The sequence below is a fragment of the Notechis scutatus genome, chromosome 1 (genome assembly GCF_049901735.1).
Source record: "Notechis scutatus isolate UNSWTSFEM ecotype Mainland chromosome 1, rNotScu1.2, whole genome shotgun sequence".
NCBI classification, from domain to species: domain Eukaryota; kingdom Metazoa; phylum Chordata; class Lepidosauria; order Squamata; family Elapidae; genus Notechis; species Notechis scutatus.
In genome coordinates, this window is record NC_142009.1 from 200,612,352 (window position 1) to 200,633,143 (window position 20,792).

The 20,792-nt window shown below is 38.5% G+C and overlaps 1 protein-coding gene across 8 annotated transcripts in view; it reads right to left on the reverse strand.

The window, feature by feature from the left end:
* The window catches only part of FMNL2 (formin like 2), a 192,957-nt gene extending 180,351 nt beyond the window's left edge, over positions 1–12,606 (reverse strand). For all 8 annotated transcript variants that reach the window (XM_087949987.1, XM_087949992.1, XM_087949990.1 and 5 more), the window contains exon 1: positions 11,844–12,606. In XM_087949987.1, coding sequence (XP_087806113.1) covers positions 11,844–11,960 — 117 coding nt within the window. In that variant the 5' untranslated portion in view covers positions 11,961–12,606. The remainder of the gene's footprint in view (positions 1–11,843) is intronic.
* Between the last annotated feature and the right edge of the window lie 8,186 nt (positions 12,607–20,792).

Below are 20,792 nucleotides of genomic sequence, written 5' to 3' on the forward strand. Positions count from 1 at the left end.
CACTAGTGTCTACACTGCACATCGTTTTTAAAAGACACAACAGAATCCAAACATTACTTGGCTGCTCAGAGTCCCCTTGAACTGGCAGATGGGTAAAATTTAAATTTAATAAATAAAGAAATTTCAAAACAATATCAGTTCATCAATTACTATAAAAATCTATAGCAACAAGAATTATATACAGATAAACACACAATTGAGCCCCAAAATTCTGTTGTTGTGAGGCATTTAAGTGACTTTTGCCCCATTTTATGACCTTTCTTGCCACAGTTTTGCAACAAACCACTGCTGTTGTTAAATTAGTAACACGGTCATTAAGTGAATCTGGCTTCTCCATTGACTTTACTTGACAGAAGGTTGCAGAATGACCCATGGGACACCGTAACCGTCATAAATATGAGTCAGCTGCCAAGCATCCGAATGTTTATCACATGACCATGGGAATGCCGCAATGGTCATAAGTGTGAAAATGGTTATGAGTCAACTTTTTTCAGTGCCGTTGTAACTTTGAACAGTCACTAAAAGAACTGTTGTAAGTTGAGGACTTCCTGTATTTCTAAACCCTATACAACTTGTGAAGGGTCTGGGCTCTTTTTCATTTTTAAAAAATCCTATTTCACCCACAGAATTTCCTCCTTTCTCTGTTTTTGGACTGAAAATCTCCATGTGATTTCTGCTGGATGCAGGTGAAGGAATTGCAAAAACTGTCAATATTGTTCTGATAAGTCAACTCTTGCAAGAGTGCTACAGCTTTTATCACCTTCTCTTTCTCTCCCTTTCACACAGTTCTCTAGATCAAGATCCAAAGGCTTAGGATACTCTGATCTTATGATTATAATATGCTAACGAGGTGTATAAAAAGAATGTACGTGAGGGCGTATATATGTGCGAGAGAAAGTGACAAGACAGTCTGTATCAAGAATGTAGTAATAATTGCTGTGTCAAGGGTACTTTACTTGATTGGGCAAGAAAATGTCATATCCTTGAGATAACTTGAACACTTTACATAAACAAAGTGACATAGTTATCAAAATATATACCGAAACAGATTATGCTCATCAGAAGGAAAGGCTCCAGCAGTAGTTCCATTTAGGGAACCCTATTCTGATTTCCAATTGCTGTTTGATAGTGCAATGATTGTAAAAGGTGACTTTGCACTCTTTTGCTGTTCATTTCCATCCCCTTACCATCAACCCAAATCTTGCAGCTGGTTCTGTTGGATGAAGCTGGAACATCTGTAAGATCTTTTTGCTGCTCAAAACTAATTTCAACCCTAACCCTCTTATTATATGTAATGCTCCAAAGAGAATTTTAGGAAACGAGGAGGAATCTATGGTGTGCTTATAATTTAACACTTCCCAATTAGCCATTTTCATCAATGGGTGTGGACAAATCAAACAGAAAGCACTCTCCCCCAAGCCTCCTTCCAAAACAACTGACTTCTCAATACTCAATTCCGTTATGAAAGAAAATGAAGAATTTTGCAGATGAATTAGGTCTTTCTACAAAGCAAGAATAGGCATAGGCATGTTTGTGTATTGCCAAAATGCTTCCCCTGTGCAGCAGTGACCATGTAAGAAATACATGAATTATTTTATGCCTTCAGCACATGTAATATAATAACACCATAACATTAAACATGGTAATTGTTCAACATATAATTGTTTCTGCACTGTTTGCTTTTACTGTTGCAAAAAGCTAAAAGATATGTCTTGCATCAATATTCTCTGAGAGAGATAATTTCACTCTTTGGTGGGAGAAGAAACACCATCAGTACTAATTTTCATTGGGGCAGGATAGGCCAACATTTGGGTGCTGAGGGTACATCTGGAACTTGGAGAGCACAACTGCCATGGATGACTAACCTACCTCCAAAAGGGAATAAAGTGTTCTCTGTCCAGAAGGAGAACCACACGACTCTCTGGATGCTTCTAACATCCCCTTGGCACTTCTGGGGCACCCAATATATTGCCTGAAAGATGCTAATGACAGCTGCTTTGTTTGGAAACTTGCCAACTTCCCCATTTATCTTTTTAATTAAAGTAAATATTTTTTCGGTACAACCGAATACCACCTACTATATATGACAAAGAAAAATCAGTGGGGCAATGTGAGTTCCACTTTTTTATCCAAATTCAAATCAGGCCCCCCAAACTGTGCACTGTAGTGTATTTCGCACAACCTGTATGAGGAAATAAAATGGTAACCAGAGAGGTAGTCTAGTTAGGGTTTCATTTTAAAATTCCTATCCCCGCTGCATGGACAATGACAATATAAATCAGGGGTGTCAAACTCAATCACATCACGGGCCGTATCGGGACATATTGGGATTGTTTTTCCCTTTGCAGAGCCGGGGTGAGTGTGGCCTGTGTGGGTCATACGTGGCCCCTGATGTAAGTGATATAGCTTGAAAGAAGGTCCAAACCAGGCATGATTACAGAAGACTCAATCCGAGGTTACAGTCTGTGCTCAAATTTTGGTTTGTTCATAATGAGTTATTGAAAAAGTATGGTTTAGCATGAACTTACATTTAAGGAGGAAGGTATTTTATATCTTCCTCTAGCGCTTTTCTGTTATCTCTGAACCTAGCTCAGGAAAAAGATAAGAAATTAGTCCTGTCAAGACATAATTTGTTCATTAAAAAAAACAAAACACCAAGGCTGTTTTAAATGAAGACTGCAGACTAGTAAAAGTAATGTCAATGTCCACTCCCAAAGCCATTTTATAGGAAATCAGCAGAGCTATCTCCTCTAATCATGCTCTAAGGTTTTGTGATGTACTAAACAATTATTCTTTTCACAGGACAATTCACACTCAAGAGAGCCTCAAGGCATAGCTATTGACCTCCCTCACTGTGTTAAATGACTGTAAATCCTACCAAATGACATTATTAACTCTTCTTATGTCAATTTCTGGAGAAACACTAAATAGTGGCCTTCTCATAAATGGAACATAATTTTCTTGACATGCCTTCCCGAGAACACTGGTTTATAGTTCACTCCCAGAATTATCACTGGCATCATAGTGCAGAGTCAGCATGAAAGTAAAACTCATGTCTATATTTGAAATTACAATGTTAGTATGTTCGGGTTTGCTTGGTTTTTTAAAAAAAATTGCCTTTGACCAATGCAGACATTTAGAATATAGCCACCTGCAAAAGAAAGTTCCTTGAACCCAACTTGAATATACAACACCACAATATTAGTGGCATTAACCCCCTTGGTCTCTGCTCTCTTCCCGTCCATCTTTTTTTAAAATCGTATCGGTGAGTTCTCATGTTCTTTTTCATTCTTTACTGTTCTATTATTTTACTTCTATTTGGTTTATAATGTTCTCATATCTTTTTATTGTTGTAAGCTACCTGCGAGATAGGAAACAAATAAATTTAATAAATAAATATCAAGAGAAAGAAATAGCAAGCCTATTTAGCCCAGCACAAGTAAAACAAACACAAACACGCACAGAAAGGCAAGTTCCATGGCTCCTTTTAATAGTGTCAAATCAAACACAGGTAGTCTTCAACTTATATTCACAATTATGACAGAAACTTGCTAAGTGATGCAGTCGCAAAATGAGATGTCATGGGATTACACTGCTTAGTGATTTCAATACCTGCAATCCTGGTTGCTCTCCTTAATCAAGAATCATGAATTGTTAACTGAGTACCCATGGGAAGACAAGGATTCCTAATTCTGTAAAGTCACCTTTGTAATGCAGAATTTTCAATTAATTTCAACCTCTCACTTTCCAAGACCGAATGACAGATTAGCTCCTTTGTCAATCAAGACTCAATACATTACACCCATTATTTTGCATGGAAGATGCCATCACTAAGCACACAGAGAACTGAAAATTTCATTACTACTGAACAGTGTTCATTTTCTGGCTCTATTCCATTCTATGGCCAGAATCTCACAGATCACTTTAAACCACGCTGTAGTTTTTATTGTAGCTGGTAAACCGCTTGTTTATGGTATTCGTGGGACACCAGCAATAGCTGGTCCTGAGCCCTTAGATGTAGTCCTCAAAGTAGCTTTTGCTGAAAAAACTGGCAGCATGAACTCTTGTCCTTTGGAAGCTGAAAACACTGCATGTATAAGCTGAAAAATAGAATGGGTAAGTCTTAAAAGCAAAGAAACAAAGCAAATAAATATCTCTTGGGGGGGGACCCTGATTTTTAAAAATCAGATTTTAAATGTTTTGCAAAAATGTATTACACAGTTCAAAAAATACAATCATCATCATAACTTCTAAATATATATTATTTTACTTGCCAGTGAAAAAAATGAAAGATAAAGTTCTGATAATTAACCTACCTCTTAAAGTACAAAAACCAAAAAGTTCTTGGGGAAAAAAGCAAAACCATGCAAAAATATACCCATTCCCCAAAAAATCCTAAAAAGGGGCAAATTCACACAAAACTTAAACATATCACACACACACACACACATTTTCAGCTACTCAGATTTTAAACATTAAATGAAACATCCATACAGTCATACTGATCACTTTTTCTGTTCTATTGATAAACAGCAAATTCAAAAGCCAACAGCAAAATGCATCAAGACTTCAAATCAAAGAGTAGCTTCCAACAAAGCTAAATTAATCTTTTGGCAGTGCTCCAAGATCAATTAATTTAAATTCATTCATATAAATTAATAAACTCAATATATATAATATATATATAACTTCAATATATAATCTCACATTACATGAACACTTTTACTTGATGGTTCTATATGTTGCAAAATTTCATCAAATGGTTTGAGTAAATCGTGTAGTAAATTTCACGGTTAGTACATCATGTGAACAAAACCTATGACTTTGTTCATCATACTTATGAATCCAGCCATTGGACTACTAATCAATTAAGAGAAGCCATCACAAGTAAAGTAGTGTGAGTATTTGCCAAATTCTAGAACAATTAAAATATCCTCCCAGAGAGACATGTCTTCTCAAACCCTCTTTGGGTAGAATAGATAAATTAATTAAATATAGTAGCCTATCTTTAATTAGTTGGCTAATTAACTATTCCAACTGCACTACCTCTCCTGTAGAAATTATACCAATTATGGTTAGGCTCAGAAGGCGTCTCTTCACAAGTTACCAAAAGCAAGAGAGAAGGTTGTGTTCCTGAAGCTATGCTGTCAATATATCACACGAATTCAGGCACCTGCCTCCCATTATACAATGCACACATACAAAGTCTATTTTGAGTCTTTTGCCAGATAGGCCTGGGCATCTGTTCACTTTATGTCAGAATTTTAAAATCAAAACCAAAACATCACCCAGCTAGAGAATTTGTAGATTTAGACTTTTAAAAGCATGCACATGAGAACTAATCACCTTAATTTGATCTCTGCTTGATAACCTGGTTCTGGTTTTTTTTTCCCCAACATCAACTCTACATTCAATAGCCACTTGCATAATACAATGTTCCTGCCAAAGAGGAAATGGTATTCTTCATGTGAGAAACAGCCCTAATGTGCGAGTCAGTGATCGCTTAGTATCAGCAGCAGCACATCATTAGACTACACAATCCTTTCCACAACCTCAGCCCTGGCCTCCTCCTTCTCCTCCTCTGGCCACGTGTCTTTCTTCAGAAACATTACATTTTATTACAAGTTATGGGGAGGGAGGACACCCATTTGGAAATCCAGCCTCATCCGCTATATTCTCTGGGGTCCCAGACCAAAAGGTTTTGTGCACAAGCCAGAAGAGCAAGAGCAATTCAGACACCCTCCTTCTCCCAGCTTCTTTCTTAAAAACGCAAATAGAAGAATGACAAACACAAAGAGGAAACATTCAGAACAAGGAATGATGTAAGATCCAGTGATGTGTTTCTGGCTGCACAAGGCCATTCTGAGTAAGGCTGGCAAGATCTATACAAGCCTCATTCACAGATGCGAGCAGACATTATTTTTTATACGCATGCAAGGTATTTGGACAGAAGCATCCCCTCTTCGTCTTTCTGGGAGGGGGTAGTAAGTAGGAAATCATAAATGAAGGTGCCATTCTATCAGAGATTAGTCTCCAGAATTAAATTAGTTTGGGGGCCCAAGTCATATTCTGCAAATTCTAACTCATAAGATGTTGAGGTTATTTCACAATGATAGAAATGGCATTCTGTAATTTGTTTTTCGATGTAGTTTAACCTGAGTGTGGGTTGAACTAGAATATCTCCAAAGTCCATTTCCACCCATACATTCTTAGGCAGATAATGATAAGTAAGCCTGGAAGATTTACTAGCAAATCACCTCTCAAACAGTCAGTCAGTCAGTCAACAGATTCATAATGCATCCCGAGAATGACAAATCGTCTTCTATTCCTAACCTGATTTGCAAAAAGCACAAGGGCTTGACTGTGATTAGTACTCAAGATTGGAAACCATCAGGAGTTACCAGAACTAGAGGCAGTGTGGAAAAGTGAAAAAGCAATTGCAAACCACTTTGATAGTGTTGCCCCAAAAAAGGGGGGAAAAAACTGAACATGCCATTAAGTCACAAAGAGACAAGCTCAACTAAGAGATGATTTACTTTAGCCAGCGATACAAAAACTTGCTTTGAGAAGAATTTTGACATGCATAAAGAGATAACAAGACCCCAAAGGTCTAGCTAAAGCAAAACTTACATATAGAGTAAAAAAAATCCCCGTGAAATACAGCTAAATTTAATAATTTAACCTTACAGAACTTTTTTTTTTCATTCTGACATAGACCCAGCTCAGCTTTTTTGTTTCTCACTCTTTTTCACAGGCAATACAAATTTTGGAGCCCCTAGCATCTTCTCCTGGCTGATTAGAAATTCCCTCACGATAAAAAGAAGAAAGCGGAGTGTGTTGCTGCTACTGCTGGTACTTTCTCGCTTCAAACACAGCTTAAATTAGTCAGAAACAAAGCAACATTCTGCAGGCTTTGTTAATTGGAAAAGATACAGCCAGAATTGCTTGGGAAAAGATATATCACCATTCATCTTCAGATACAAGTATGAAAAATAAAAGGTCAGGCAAGGCAGGTCAGCGAAATTGGGGAAGCACTGGCAGGATTTTTTTTTCTTTTCCAATTTAGGTCGCTCAACCTTTTTGATTACCAAAAATGAGAGCTTTGACATTTCAGTCATAAGTAGTGTTGGAAAAACACAAATTACTCTGACTGCTGGATGCCTTCACGGTTATTCAACATTCTAATATTCTTCCACAAAGCATAGATTGTCAAAGAAAAGTGGTGCCAGGAAAATCTCTATCAATTCCACCAGCTCAGATTTTGTAGAAAAAAAACAGGCATCCACAACCCCACCACCATGCGGATCTGTTCCTTTATGACATTGACTGGGAGTAAAGAAAGAAAGAAAAAATTGAAAAGCATCTGTAACTTCCACAATGCTGCACATTGTAGTAAGCCCTGGTTCAATCCAAAGCTGGACCATTTACATGGTGGCTTAGGATAATGCAAAAACCTTGTCATTTATTCCATCACTCCTCTTCAATAATTTCTAATACTTCATTTCAAAAGTTCTTTGAAATGCCAAGGGAATTTCTTAAATAGGTCAGTTTCTATTGTGTATTCAAAGCAATTAATGCTTGTAACTAGATCCAACAACCAACTGCTTTGTGAACAGAATTCCGAACATAGTTTTGGGTAACACAACAGTTATCCTACCTGGATCAAGAAGAAATCCATGTTACACAGGGAACAAGGGTAGGTGCCTACTCCAACCCAGGAAAACTAGTAACCGAGTCTGATTAACTCTAGTAATAAATAAGCCATCACGAGATGTGGTGAAGCTACAAGCTACAGTAGTTAAGCTACAACTACTAGATCAGTAGTTACGCTACAAGTGGTTAAGCTTCCTTAGGTTCCTGTATGGTGCAAAACCCTATTGGTTTAAAAACCAATAAGGTTTTGTATCAACATGCTGTAGCTTAGCCACTGATTTAAAGAAAAAAACCATTTCAGTGAAGTCTTTCTGGATTTTAATGGCTTGCCATGCACTTACTTGCCACCAGTTATCCAGATTTCAGGAGTGTTCTTTTTCCCCAGCTTTACGTAGACATCATGAAGATCAAACTAGGTCCTCTGGCATGAAAAGCCCCAACTTCATCTGTACTTTTTCCTATCCTTTTTAATGATTTTGGCAACAAAATGATTAATGTTATTTTCATACAGCATCTCTTGTAGAACAGTTCTTCTCTGGCCTAAATCTCTTATCACATAATACCAAATGCTTTTAACATTTTTCCTTGGCTAGCTACCCAGGAGTATCTAGAGATGCCTTTCTGATGCATTTGCTGCATTTTTTAAGACAAACTATCATCACGTGTTTTAGTAAACAGAAACCCTCTTTACATTTTTTATTTTCAGATTTACTTGACTTTACAGATTTACCTGATTTTTTTAACTTTCAGAATTTCTGTACAGATTTACTTTACATTTTACTTATTACATTTTTACTCTTTATTTTTACTTTCTGGGTGTAAAGAATTTGTAATCTATGAATATTTATTTATACCCATCCAACTGAGATTTATTCACTAAAGCCATACATAGCTTTAAGCAACAGGTGAAGCTCTTGCTGATGTTGCTTGACTCTAGAATAGCAAGATGCGTAGCTATTATAGTTTGTAAATCACTATTATGTCTAAGTTTATTATTTATTTATTATTTATTTATTATTAATGGCTGTGACGCTGAGCTTGTCGATCAGAAAGGTCGGCAGTTCGAATCCTTAGCTGCGCGTAATGGAGTGAGCTCCCATTATTTGTCCCAGCTTCTGCCACCCTACCAGTTTGAAAGCATATAAAAATGCAAGTAGAAAAATAGGGAGGTAACATGGTGGGAAAGTAACAGCATTCCATGCGCCTTCGGGGTTTAATCATGCCGGCCACAGGACCATGGAGACGTCTTCGGACAGCACTGGTCTTCAGCTTTGTAATGGAGATGAGCACCACCCCCGAGCTGGAAATGACTAGCACATATGTGCTAGGGGAACCTTTACCTTTATTATGTCCTTTTGACTTCACATGTGGGATTTCTAGCCAACTCTGTCTTATTCAACAGGTAATGGTTAAGCAAATCAGATCTAACAAATTTATGCATATTATCGTTCAAACTTTATGTCCAAATACAGTTCAAAGGTCTACCCGCACTCAATCATAGATATTATTAAAAGTTTCAGACCTTCTAGTAAGTCATAATTTGTTTGATCACAGATGACTCAATATCACAACTGGCTATACAGTACATTGTCATAAATCATGGATACAAATCACAATGGCTGGGTTCATACAACATGTTAGGTCACGATAATTAGTACAACTCATAAGTCCAGATCTATGAGTCAAATTTCTCATACATTTTTGTAAAACATAATGAGCACCAACTAACTAATCATAACTTAACCTGGCACTTCACACAAACCATACCCATGCAGTTATTTAATGGCTCAATGTTTGATTATGTTAACTGAGTAAACTGTAGTTCAACAAATGTGTCACAGAAACCTTGCGGTCTCAAAGTTCAATAATTATATAGATTACACACATCCTGGAAGTTTGTAGGCTCTTGTCAAGGCCTTTGGATTTTTCATATATTTAAAGAGCATGTTGAAAACACCAATTTATTTTCAGATGGCGGATCCCCATAAAAGAGAAAGGTGTTTCCAAACCAAGACACATAAGCCATGCAGCAGCTATCAAAAAATAGTCTGATACAGACATGTATGAGCAATGAAAGACTTCAATAATAATACATCATACATCACTACATGTTTTATCACTGTTACATCATACTATATAATATGATGCTCTAGAACAGGAACAGATAGAGGATCTGAGACGTCAGGATGAAAGTAGGCATAAGAAATACCTTTATCTCTCAATCCACCTCCAAGAGTAGCCACCTATTTTATCATCTCAACATCTTACAAAGTAGGTTAGGACTGAAAAACTGGGGCCCAAAATCACCCAGAAAGTTTCATGATCAATTGTGGATTTGAACTCTTAATTCTAAGTTCATTACAGTGTACCACCCTGGCTCTTCTGCTTCATCAAATGCATGACATTAGACATTAGCTCATTATTGTTTCCATTTAAAGAACAATGTACTCTGTTGCATAGTTAATTGTTCCTCTTTTTTTGCCTAATTTTACAAGACAGCATCTAGCTGGATAAAACTGCAAAACCAAGAGTGTTGCAAATACAGACCAGAAGTAAATGAAATTTTTAAGGCACTTTTTTTTTTGTCTTGCTGGATATGCACTCAAGAGTTGATGCCTCCCTACTCCAACAGTATTTGTGCTTTGACAAACCAGTATGCTAAAGATTTTTAAGCTATTGTAACCCTGCTGAGGACAAAATCTCCAGCCCAAAGTTTTTGTGAATTGATACATCTCTCCTCTAAAATAAGTATACAGACTGACTTCAGAAGCCATTAAAAAAAAAACCTTATCAATCTCAATTGAAAGCATAATATTGCTTGCACATTCTACACAAATAAATGCCAATGGATATAATATATAGTTTTCATATTGTATAACAAAGTTAAATTCACAAAAAAGGTATCAAGAATAATAGCAAATTAAGTTCTTCAGCATTTTAAGGAAATGCTGAGATTCCTTAGCATACATACTGGGATTTACAAAATACATAAAACCTTGTGCCAAATGCTATGAAGTTATGGCACTCAAAAGGGGAAGCAATCTGTGGACTAAACATCACGTCAATCATTTACCCAGCATCATCTATTGAAAATGTGGATCTAATGAGGGGAAAATATAGTCTCTTATATATACCATGTTATATAGGAAGACACAGTTAAGACCCTTAAATGTTTCTGAAGCAAAAGTGACTCAAGGGCAACTGAGGTGTGGATGCTGTCAATATGCAGTTCCTCTTGATCATTCAAGAAATAACAAGGAAAGCCCCAAACCTAGTGCATTTCCAGCGCACTACAACTATATTTCTATAAAATGCAATCCTTTTGTGTACTTTCACTTGAAATCAGTGCCACCAAGATCAGTCACGCTTGTTTGGGAGGAAAGCTGCATATAGGATAGGATCCCTCCCCCTGACCAGATTTAAAAACTTAATAGCCAACAAGGGGAAGGGTGCAGATTTTTCCACCCGGATTCAAAGAGGGAATTGATTCCCTCCCCCCCCCCCACTGCTCCAGGTTTTCCCGACCGCTTTTCCTCTACCACCCCTGCTTGCAAATGAGATGCAGATCTTTGCTGGGAACAAACCAGCAGGAGGAAGGCCGCCTGGAAGGCAATAATAACTTTAAGCGGAGCCCCGGATCTTCACCGGATCGTTCAAGACTTTTCAGAAGCCTCCAAGGGGCTTCACTGTCCGTTTTGAAGAAAGCCTACGCCGGAGAAAGCACTGCAGGCTCCCCCGGTTCCTTCGCACATACATCCCTTCGCACGGGGACAGCGACTCTCTCTGCGCGAAGCTCGCCCCTGGCTCCACTCCGCTTCAAACAATGGATCAGCTGCTGCTGCAGAGACAGGCGATTTCCTATGTGCCGTTCCGAGCCCCTTCCTCTCCCCCCAAACAACCCTTTGGACTGACCAAATAAAAGCCCATCTAAAGATCGCGACGGGATGGGGACCCCACCGCTCCCCCTCGCCGCTACCTGCCGAGCCTGCCTGGCGCATGCTGGCTAAAGAAGGCTGGGAGTTGGGGGGGAGGGAAAGGGAGAGGGAGGGAGAGAGAGAGAGAGAGAAGGGCCGACGGAAACCCCCCCCATTTTCCGCCTCCATTGGACTGTCTGCGCCGCGCTGGACCGGGATGGGGAAAAGTAGGGGGGGGAGGGAGGCAACAACAAGCCCACTCGGTCCGCCACTCACCAGCACGACGGCGAATCTCTCTTCCAGCTCGCCCGGGTCGGGCATCGGGAGCTTGAGGGGTAGATTGTGCGCCCTGAAGTCCGTCTGCTGAGAGTCCATGCTCCCCGCATTGCCCATGGCGACGGCCCTTCCTCGAGGAAGGGGAGCGGGGAGATCGGTCCACCTCTCTTGCCCCGGGTTTTCAAGCTCCAAACCGTTGCCAAGCTCCGCGCGCTGCAGCCGACTCGTTTCCACCCCCCGGCTTGCTCCGGTACTCCTTCCCCGCCCAGTCAGCCTGCGCTCTTCCTCTCCTCTCTCCTCTCCACGCGCCGATTTTCCCCCAGCGCCCCACGCGCGCAATGCCCCCCTTCCCCAATTTTTTTTTTGTTAAGAATTAGAGCCGCGGGGAGACGAGGCGCGCAGATCTCTGTCTCCCTCTAGGACCGGCCTTGGAAATGCCCGCCCTCCGCCTCCCCAGCACAATCGGAGTCCCTTTCTCCCAGCGCTCGTGCGGGGAACCCGGGAGCTTAGCGGCAGCGGCAGCATGTTGCATGCTTTTGACTCCAAGGAACCCGGGCTGGAAACCGCATGGCTGGGGCGGAGCGGTCCTCCTTAACAAGCCCGCTGGTTGGCCTCTGGACGGTCGGCTGCAGCCAGAGCCGGCCTCGCCCGCCCCGCGCAGCTCCCCTACCAAGCGAAACCCGCAGAAGAGAACCAGCCGCCACACTCCACAGGCACCGCGCACCGTAGCACAAAGCCCCCTCTTCTTCAGACCACCTCCTCCAGAGCTTCTCCACGCCCCTGCCCCGGGGAGAGCTGGGAAGCGTAGTCCGAGTCTTTTCCAAGGGAATCGCGTCTGTCGGCATGCCAGCCTCTCTCTACCTTCGCCCTCCCCGCATAAATATAACGAAATGCTTTTGTTTTTTGGTTTGAAGGAGCAGGCTCTCCACTTCTGCCAGCTGCGAGCAGAAATATGATTTGCGTTGCGCTGAGGAAAACGAGCTTTGGGATCTAGACACGAACAGCAGAGCATTGTCTTCCACAAAAGATTGAGGTTGTCCTGACTTGAGATGCTGGCTGAAGACAGCAGAGCTTTATCCAAGGTCTGTGCATCCCCAAAAGCAAATTCCTGAATCCACCCAACAAACTACCAAGCCATCAGTCCTGGTTTACAAATAAACTACTTTTTGGTTTAGCATACTGGGTGAACCGGTCGTGGCATGTCACGAAAGGACAGTCGATTTATTCTTTATGTATCTGTTGGAATTCTGCCAGCAGTTTAGAAGATCATCAAACCACACTAAATCATCCATGGTACAAAATAATAAAAATAAATAATTGTAACCCTAATGCCTGAAAAAAGGTACTGTTTGTAAGATTTTTGCTACATAGTTGTCAAAAAGCCTTGACTGGCCTTTGAAATCAAGAACAGCAGGGATACACTTGACTGCTTACCTCACTTTTCACAATTATTTCTCTCCCATCCCCATCCCAGGAAATATTTTTCATGGTATAATATCTTTCTTTTCAACAGATATTTAAAAAAGAAAATTCAAAGAGGAATTTCTAGCCAATACATGAGAGACTTCTAAAAAAATAAGGATGCATTGGTTATTCTAGTTTCACAGAAATAAACCTGCTTTATCACCAAGTGGATATTTACCAGGAATCTACACTAGAAGATAGTGTATTTTATATAATGTTCTTAAAATGTACCCATATTCTTGCTTGAGTACAGCTTATTAAGTAATATGTGAAATGGCAGCTGTGAATAGGATTGAGTTGAATTTTCTTGCTGAAATAGCACAGTGGTTTTCATAAAAACATAGAAAACTGATGGCAGAAAAAGATCTAGTGATCCATCAAGTCTGCCTTCGAGATTTTTTGTTTATTTTTGTTTTCTTTTTAATTTATTTATTTTTGTTATTTATATTTTATTATTATTTCACTTAGAAATGTTTGTAGTCCCAATCAGTAAATACCTTTTCTCTTCTTGCCTTTGCTGATCTGGTTGTTTGGCCTTGTTTATTATCAAAGAGCAGAATTAGAGAAAGTTCTCCTTGGAAGGCCTGCTATTCTTTGGGGTAAAACGGAGCCATCATTTCATAACGTTCATTATAACTAGATTTAACGGCTGTTTCCTGGAGATTTTGTTCCTTCCTTGTATACACATCCCTTTTGAGCTTATGACATTGACACCATACAAAAAGGTGACACTTGCAATAAAACACTCTCCCCCTTCTTACCAATTCTGATCTCCACTGAGGATTGTTTATAAATTCTTCCACCAGATGAAAATCCTGACATATTTTGGTTGCGCCTTCCCAATCATTCCCCAATACATTGAGGATATATCACATTTTCTAATCAACACAGGTACTCTTTGAGTTATCACCATAATTGAGCCCTGCTATTATAGTCGGAAGTTGTGAGGGTTGCAGGTCACCACATGACCTGATCTGCTTTTACAACCTTTTTTGCTGAGATTGTTAAGTGAACCCTGCATTCTTTAAACCAACCCATTGTTTATTTTGGACTGTTTTTTTGCTTGAAAACCAGAAATAAACACAGTTTTTTGCAAAAAAAAAATTTGTAAACCATGGTCACATGACCGCAGGGAGCTAAATGTAGATTGATTGCCAAGCAGCCAAAATGTGATCATATAAGCAGGGGAGCGATGTTAGAACTTCAAAACTAGGTTGTAAGTAGCTTTTGGAGAAAGGGTGGGTTCTTTCAGAACTCTGAATGGTCAAGAAGCAACCAGTCGTAAGGAGGACTGTTTATACGGCTTTTGAAAGTGCTGGTGTGAAACTACAGGAGTTGGAACTACAGCAAAATTGAAAGATGTGATTTGGGAAAGACTCTCGTGGTTCATGCTTTGAGTTCAGATTCTGAAATGGTCATTTGTTGTTTTTCTAAGTAGTCCAAGCAAAGCCTTTGAACCGTTACAGGTAGTCCTCAACTTACAACAGTTCACTTTGTGGCTGATCAAAATTACAACAGCACTGAAAAAAAGTGACTTATGATTGCTTTTAACAGTTATGACCTTTGCAGCATCCCCATGATCATGTGATCAAAATCCAGATGCTTGGCAACCGGTTCATATTTATGACCGTTGTTGTGTCCCAGGGTCATGTGACCACCTTTTGTGACCTTCTGACAAGCAAAGTCAATGAGGAAGCCAGTTTCACTTAATAATTGGGTTATTGACTTAACAACTGCAGTGATTCACTTAACAACTGAGACAAGAAAGGTCGTAAAATGGGACAAAACTCACTGAACAAATGTCTCACTTAACAACAGAAATTTGGGGCTGAATTGTGGTCATAAGTTGAGGACTATCTGTATTCATAACTGAGAACCACACACAGGCAAGAAAGATGGATGTTTCTTATAGTAAAGCATCACAATACTTTGCCTTGAATAGAATTTGGAATAAAGTGGAAAGCAAGAACCAATGTTTCCTTATTTAAGGAAAAAGCATTTTTAATTGATCTGATAAAGTATCCTTTTTCTTGCTAAGGACAAAACTGCAGAAGATGCCATAAAAACATTGCACCTCATTTATTACATTTATTAGTCAGACAAGATTAAAATATTTCTAATAGATCTGTTAATTAAATCGATATATCTGTTATTAGATTTTTTTTCACATTTTAATCAATTCAAGGCAGCAATGATACCTAATCCCCCTCCATTATTTTCTGCACAACACAACCCTGGGATTTAGGGTGGGCCCCAAATTGTCCAACATCTTAGCCCTACATCAAACTGGCTCTCTGATGCAGGCAAGAGAACTTCCTAATTCTTATTGAAAAGTAGATCCCAGATCTCTTTTGTATAATAAAGCTGTGCCCTTACAGTGAATGCAAAAAAAAGGAACTTCCAATGTTTGGCTTTCTGTCTCAACTCACATATACAGATAGTCCTCGACTTACAACCACAACTGACTCCAAATTTCCATGGTTAAGTGAGTTTTGCTCCCTTTCTTGGCACGGTTAAGTGAATCACTGCAGTTGTTAGTAACGTTAAGTGAATAGCAATAGCACTTAGACTTATATACCACTTCACAGTGGTTTTACAGCCCTCTCTAAAGCGGTTTTACAGAGTCAGCATATTGATTCCAACAATTTGGCTTTCCCACTCACTTTGCTTGCCAGAAGATCGCAAAAGGAAATTACATGACCCCAGGACACTACAACTGTCATAAATATGAACCAGTTGCCACACGTCCGAATTTCGATCATGCAGATGTTGTAAGTGTGAAAAACGGTCATAACTTTTTTCAGTGCCATTGTAACTGCACTAAATGAGTGGTTTAAATTGAAGGCTACCTGTATGTATTTGTGCATGCATTTGTGATGCACATAAAAGGAGTGAGGTTTCATCTGAACAGTCCTGCTCGCTTGATGTTTGATTTCCCTTCCTTTCCCAAACATTTTTATAATTTTGCATTCGATTTTATCTCAAATTCTTGCTCTACGATGGAGCAGTCAATTTTATGTATCTTATATTGTTTATTAATTTAACATCATTCTATTAACTACATTGTAATGTGTTGCTGTTTTTCTGACATTTTTAGATTTCCCTTTAATGCCTCAAGTAACCATGAAATCTGCTCAGAAAATTTCACTTACTGAGCATATTAGAAACGTAACTCATAACGTTCAGATCAGTGCAAAAATCCCCAAAATGAAATAGTTAAACTATGTATCAAGGAGTAAGAATTAGTGGACGTTGCAAACATATGTCAGGGAATTGTGCAGCAGCTGTCCAGGTGAAGTCGGAGACACTAACACAAACTTGTCGTTTTTATTGTCATCATCCAGAAAGAGGAAACACAAGAATATCATGAGATAAATTAGGTAAGTCAGGAACACAAGAATATCATGAGGTAAATTAAAGAGTATACAGAACACACAGAAGAAAAAGGCGGGGGGGGGGGAAAAGGAAACTCCCCCTTTGTATTTACAGCAACCAATCATAGTGCTGGTTGCCTCATGCATGAGTCAGCACTCTCTAACTAATCAACTACAACTGTGTGTTCTGGCCCATTGTACACTTTACTATTCCAGCTACTAAATTCAATAGCCTAACAACATATATATCTTTTTTTTACAGGGATATAATTATAAGCACACCACGAGCAAGTCAGTTCCTTTGAATTCAAGGGAGCTTACTTCTACTTGTTGGGACTGGGATAAAAGAGATCTGTAACTTTTTAAATTTATTATAGATAACAGCTACAGGCAAGCATCAGAAAAATCTCTTCAATACATATCATTAAATTTATCATCAAATAGCTGTCAGGAAAACCTCTTTGATGTGTGTGTGTGTGTGTGTGTGTGTGTGTGTGTAGCAAAAAAAAAGGTGAAAATGATACATCTTCTTGAAACATTGATACATCTTGAAACCAAATAATATATAGTAAATATATTAAAGCAGGGAAACATGAGAGACAGTGTGAATTTCTATGAGGATGAACTATGTCCTTTATAATAGATTGGTGATGCAGTCATCTCTTAATCATTTTAATTTCAAAGTTTTCATGAAGAAGAGAAAGAATATAATACAACCCTTTATTTGCACAGTTTATTTACAGTAGACGGTTTATTTGGACAATTTAAAAACACTTTATTTGGGCCACCTCCCTTCACCCCAAATGATTCAATTCCGAAATAATGCCTAGCCTAAATACTTTAAATACCTTAAGATATATTATAAGTGAAACTTGACAATGTTTGAAGTTGTTTTAATCATATTTCGGCTATTTGTATTGTTGTGAGTTACTTTTACTCTCCTGTCATCATCATGTCTATGTATCAGTATGGCTTAGCATATAACAGTATGACACACTTCGACCTCAAGGCTTTTATATTTGGGCTGCATAAATCTGGATGATCACTAGGTGGCAACAATGAATATTTCTGTATCCTTTGAGCAGTTGAAATCTGGCAGCCTTTTACAATAGTACTAATTAAAAATGGTGATAAAGTCAACTTTAAATTTTTTTGCATTCGGTACTGTATTCTGTTCTCAACAGGTCAATGTACCAGTGAATGTACCAATGAAACCAACTATAATGGTATTGCAGCAAAATTTATGCCTGCCTTCCTTCCTTCCTTCCTTCCTTCCTTCCTTCCTTCCTTCCTTCCTTCCTTCCTTCCTTCCTTCCTTCCTCTCTCTCTCTTTCTTTCTCTCTCTCTTTCTCTCTCTCTTCTTCTTCCTTCCTTCCTTCCCTAAATATACTTTTATATTTTGCAAAAAAAATATCCCCCCCTCCCAAAAAAAACCAAACCAAAAATGGCCTGACTGGGGTTACAACTACCATGTGCTAGTGGAGAAAACAAATCTCACCTGCTTTGTTTATAAATAAAAAGCTTTCATACACAGGCACAAGGAATAGAAACTTAAGCAGATGCAATGGAGATGTTGTTATAAGAATAGTTTTTATTTTTGCTTTGTGCCTATTCCTGCCCTCTTCATTGCTTCTTGGAGGACTGATATCTGTATAAATATTCTGTTCAATTAATTAGCCGTTAGCTGTGGTTCAGAAGATACCCTGGATTGTTAAGATAACTTACAGAAGGCTGTAAAAGTATGCAGATTTCATAGTTGACTACCAGTAGTTAAATATTTAGAAGATGCATGACATTTCATTGTCTCAAAAACTCTACCATGATTTTTCTGTCTCTCTCTTTATAAATGGAACTACTGTAGTTTTAGTTCTAGCTAATTTATGAAAAGCAGTTGATAGAGCAGATGATTTCCTATCACAAACCATTCATAAACATTATGGAGATTGAATTAGGCCAATGAGAAACAGCTCCCCGCCCCAATTAGAAGACATTTAATCTCTAGTTGTGTGGTACCCAATAAAACCAGAATAATTTAAACAATAATAATTACCTATTAAATATTATCTACTGCATTTTTAAACAACAAAACTTCATGAGCACAGAGCTCTTAAGTCTTCTGAAAGATGTCTTCTTCAAAGTGAATTATTTCAGTTTCAAGGCTTCACATTTTTTCCTTTGTGTCTTTGACTTATTTTTTTATTTGTGGTGACTGCCTGGAGATTTCCAAAGTGAGTTTGATATTGTCTTATTTCTATGACTTAGAAAGACTGTGCTGAAGTCACCCAGCTGGCTTTGTGCTTAAAGCAGGAATAGAATTCTCAATCTCCGTGTTTTTAACATGGTGCCTTAAACTATTTAAGCCACTACACCAAACATACTCTCCAAACCTGCTTGAAAAAAATCTAAATCAGTTTTTTACATTCCTTCAAAACTACGGTTACTCCTCGACTTACAACCAGTTACTTAACAACCACAGTTATGATGTACTTTAGAAAAAGTTACTTATGATACATCACAACTGCCACACCATCTACCTCAGTTATATTTATTGCATTTTGAAAGCTTGGTAACTTATTCACATTTATGATCAGTTGCAGCATCCTGCAGTCTCATAATCATGTTTTGCTTCCCGCCCTGTTTTTGGCAAAAAAATAAAATACTGATTGGATAATCTGGATTTGGACTTATGACCACATGATTTGCTTAACAACTGTGATGACTTGCTTATCGATTGTCGTAAAAATAGTCATAAAATTGAGTCTGGACACCCAGGTGCCCTGACTTATGACTCCATGACTTATGACCAAAATTCCAGGCTCAATTGTAATTGTAAGTCAAGGACTTCCTGCACTATTGATTTAAATTTCTTATAGAGTTTGGGATCATCACTTACAATTTAGAGATTTGTTTATAATATAATTTCTTTTCAGATTTATTCCTTACTCATTATTCTGTGGTGAATTTACAATGTGCAATAACCTGACCAAAACAAACAAATAAATCACTTTGAGAATCTGAGCTGCTTTTGTTACATTTAGGCAAGTGATTTATCTGTATGTTTTGTCATAACAGATCTATACCTGTATACACATGTTTCTTGTGCAATAGCAGACTTTGCCAGATGGAGGATGATAGGGGCTTGTGTGTTGTAAGCAGATAGTAATAGATCAACCTAAGTTAATACTTTAGTGGTCTGAGCACTGCATTATATAATTTCCTTTTCAAATAGATATTAACCAACAGGCTTCAGCTGTGATTTAACTTAGTCAGCATCAGTAAAATGCATTTAAGCTTCTATCCTAAATTGATAAATAATGTATATCTATGCATGTCTACTCAGAAAAAAAATCCATAAATTGTAATAGGACTTACTCCCAAATGTACAAAATTGTCTCACACAATTAATAGAGCTGCCATAGACAAGATGGAGATACCTGTGACTAAAGAGGGTTTGCCCACATATTGGATATTCCAAGGTTAGGCAACATTTGGTATCAGTGGGTTACTATTTATTTATTTAGAAAATTTATGTATCACTTTTGGCAGTGGGCAGGGCAACAGTGCAGAATAGCAGCCCTGTATCTCATTGCAAGCCATCTGGACTGGAGTAGGCTGTTATAATACATTTAGTGACATAAATAAATGTGGAGAGAGAGAAAAAATCTACAGGGATTTCCAGAGTTCCAAAGTGGGAACTTGGGTGATTTCCTTTACATTTAACTGATAGGTTGCAGTTTTCTTGTGTTTTCTGTTCCCTGTCTTTGAACCGGCAGGTTGCCTTCTGTTGCTAGATATAATGACAAATATACAAATCAATATTTGCATTCTTTTATAAAGTTTGAAAAGGTTGCAGATGAAAGACAGGTTGGCTTAAATGTACCTCAAACACAAGTGCTCACGGGGAAGGGAACAATGTCAGAATTTCGAAAGGGGGGGGTGTCGTGGAGAACTTTTGGAGGTCTGTCATAATTTTGAATGGTCACTAAGCTACCAATCATAACTCAAGGACTACCTGTAGATCAATAACTTGACTTAGAATGTTGATTAAAAATCACAGTTCAGTTATTGATGTAATTCAGTAGCCAAAGCTTCATTAGCTATTTTGTATGAG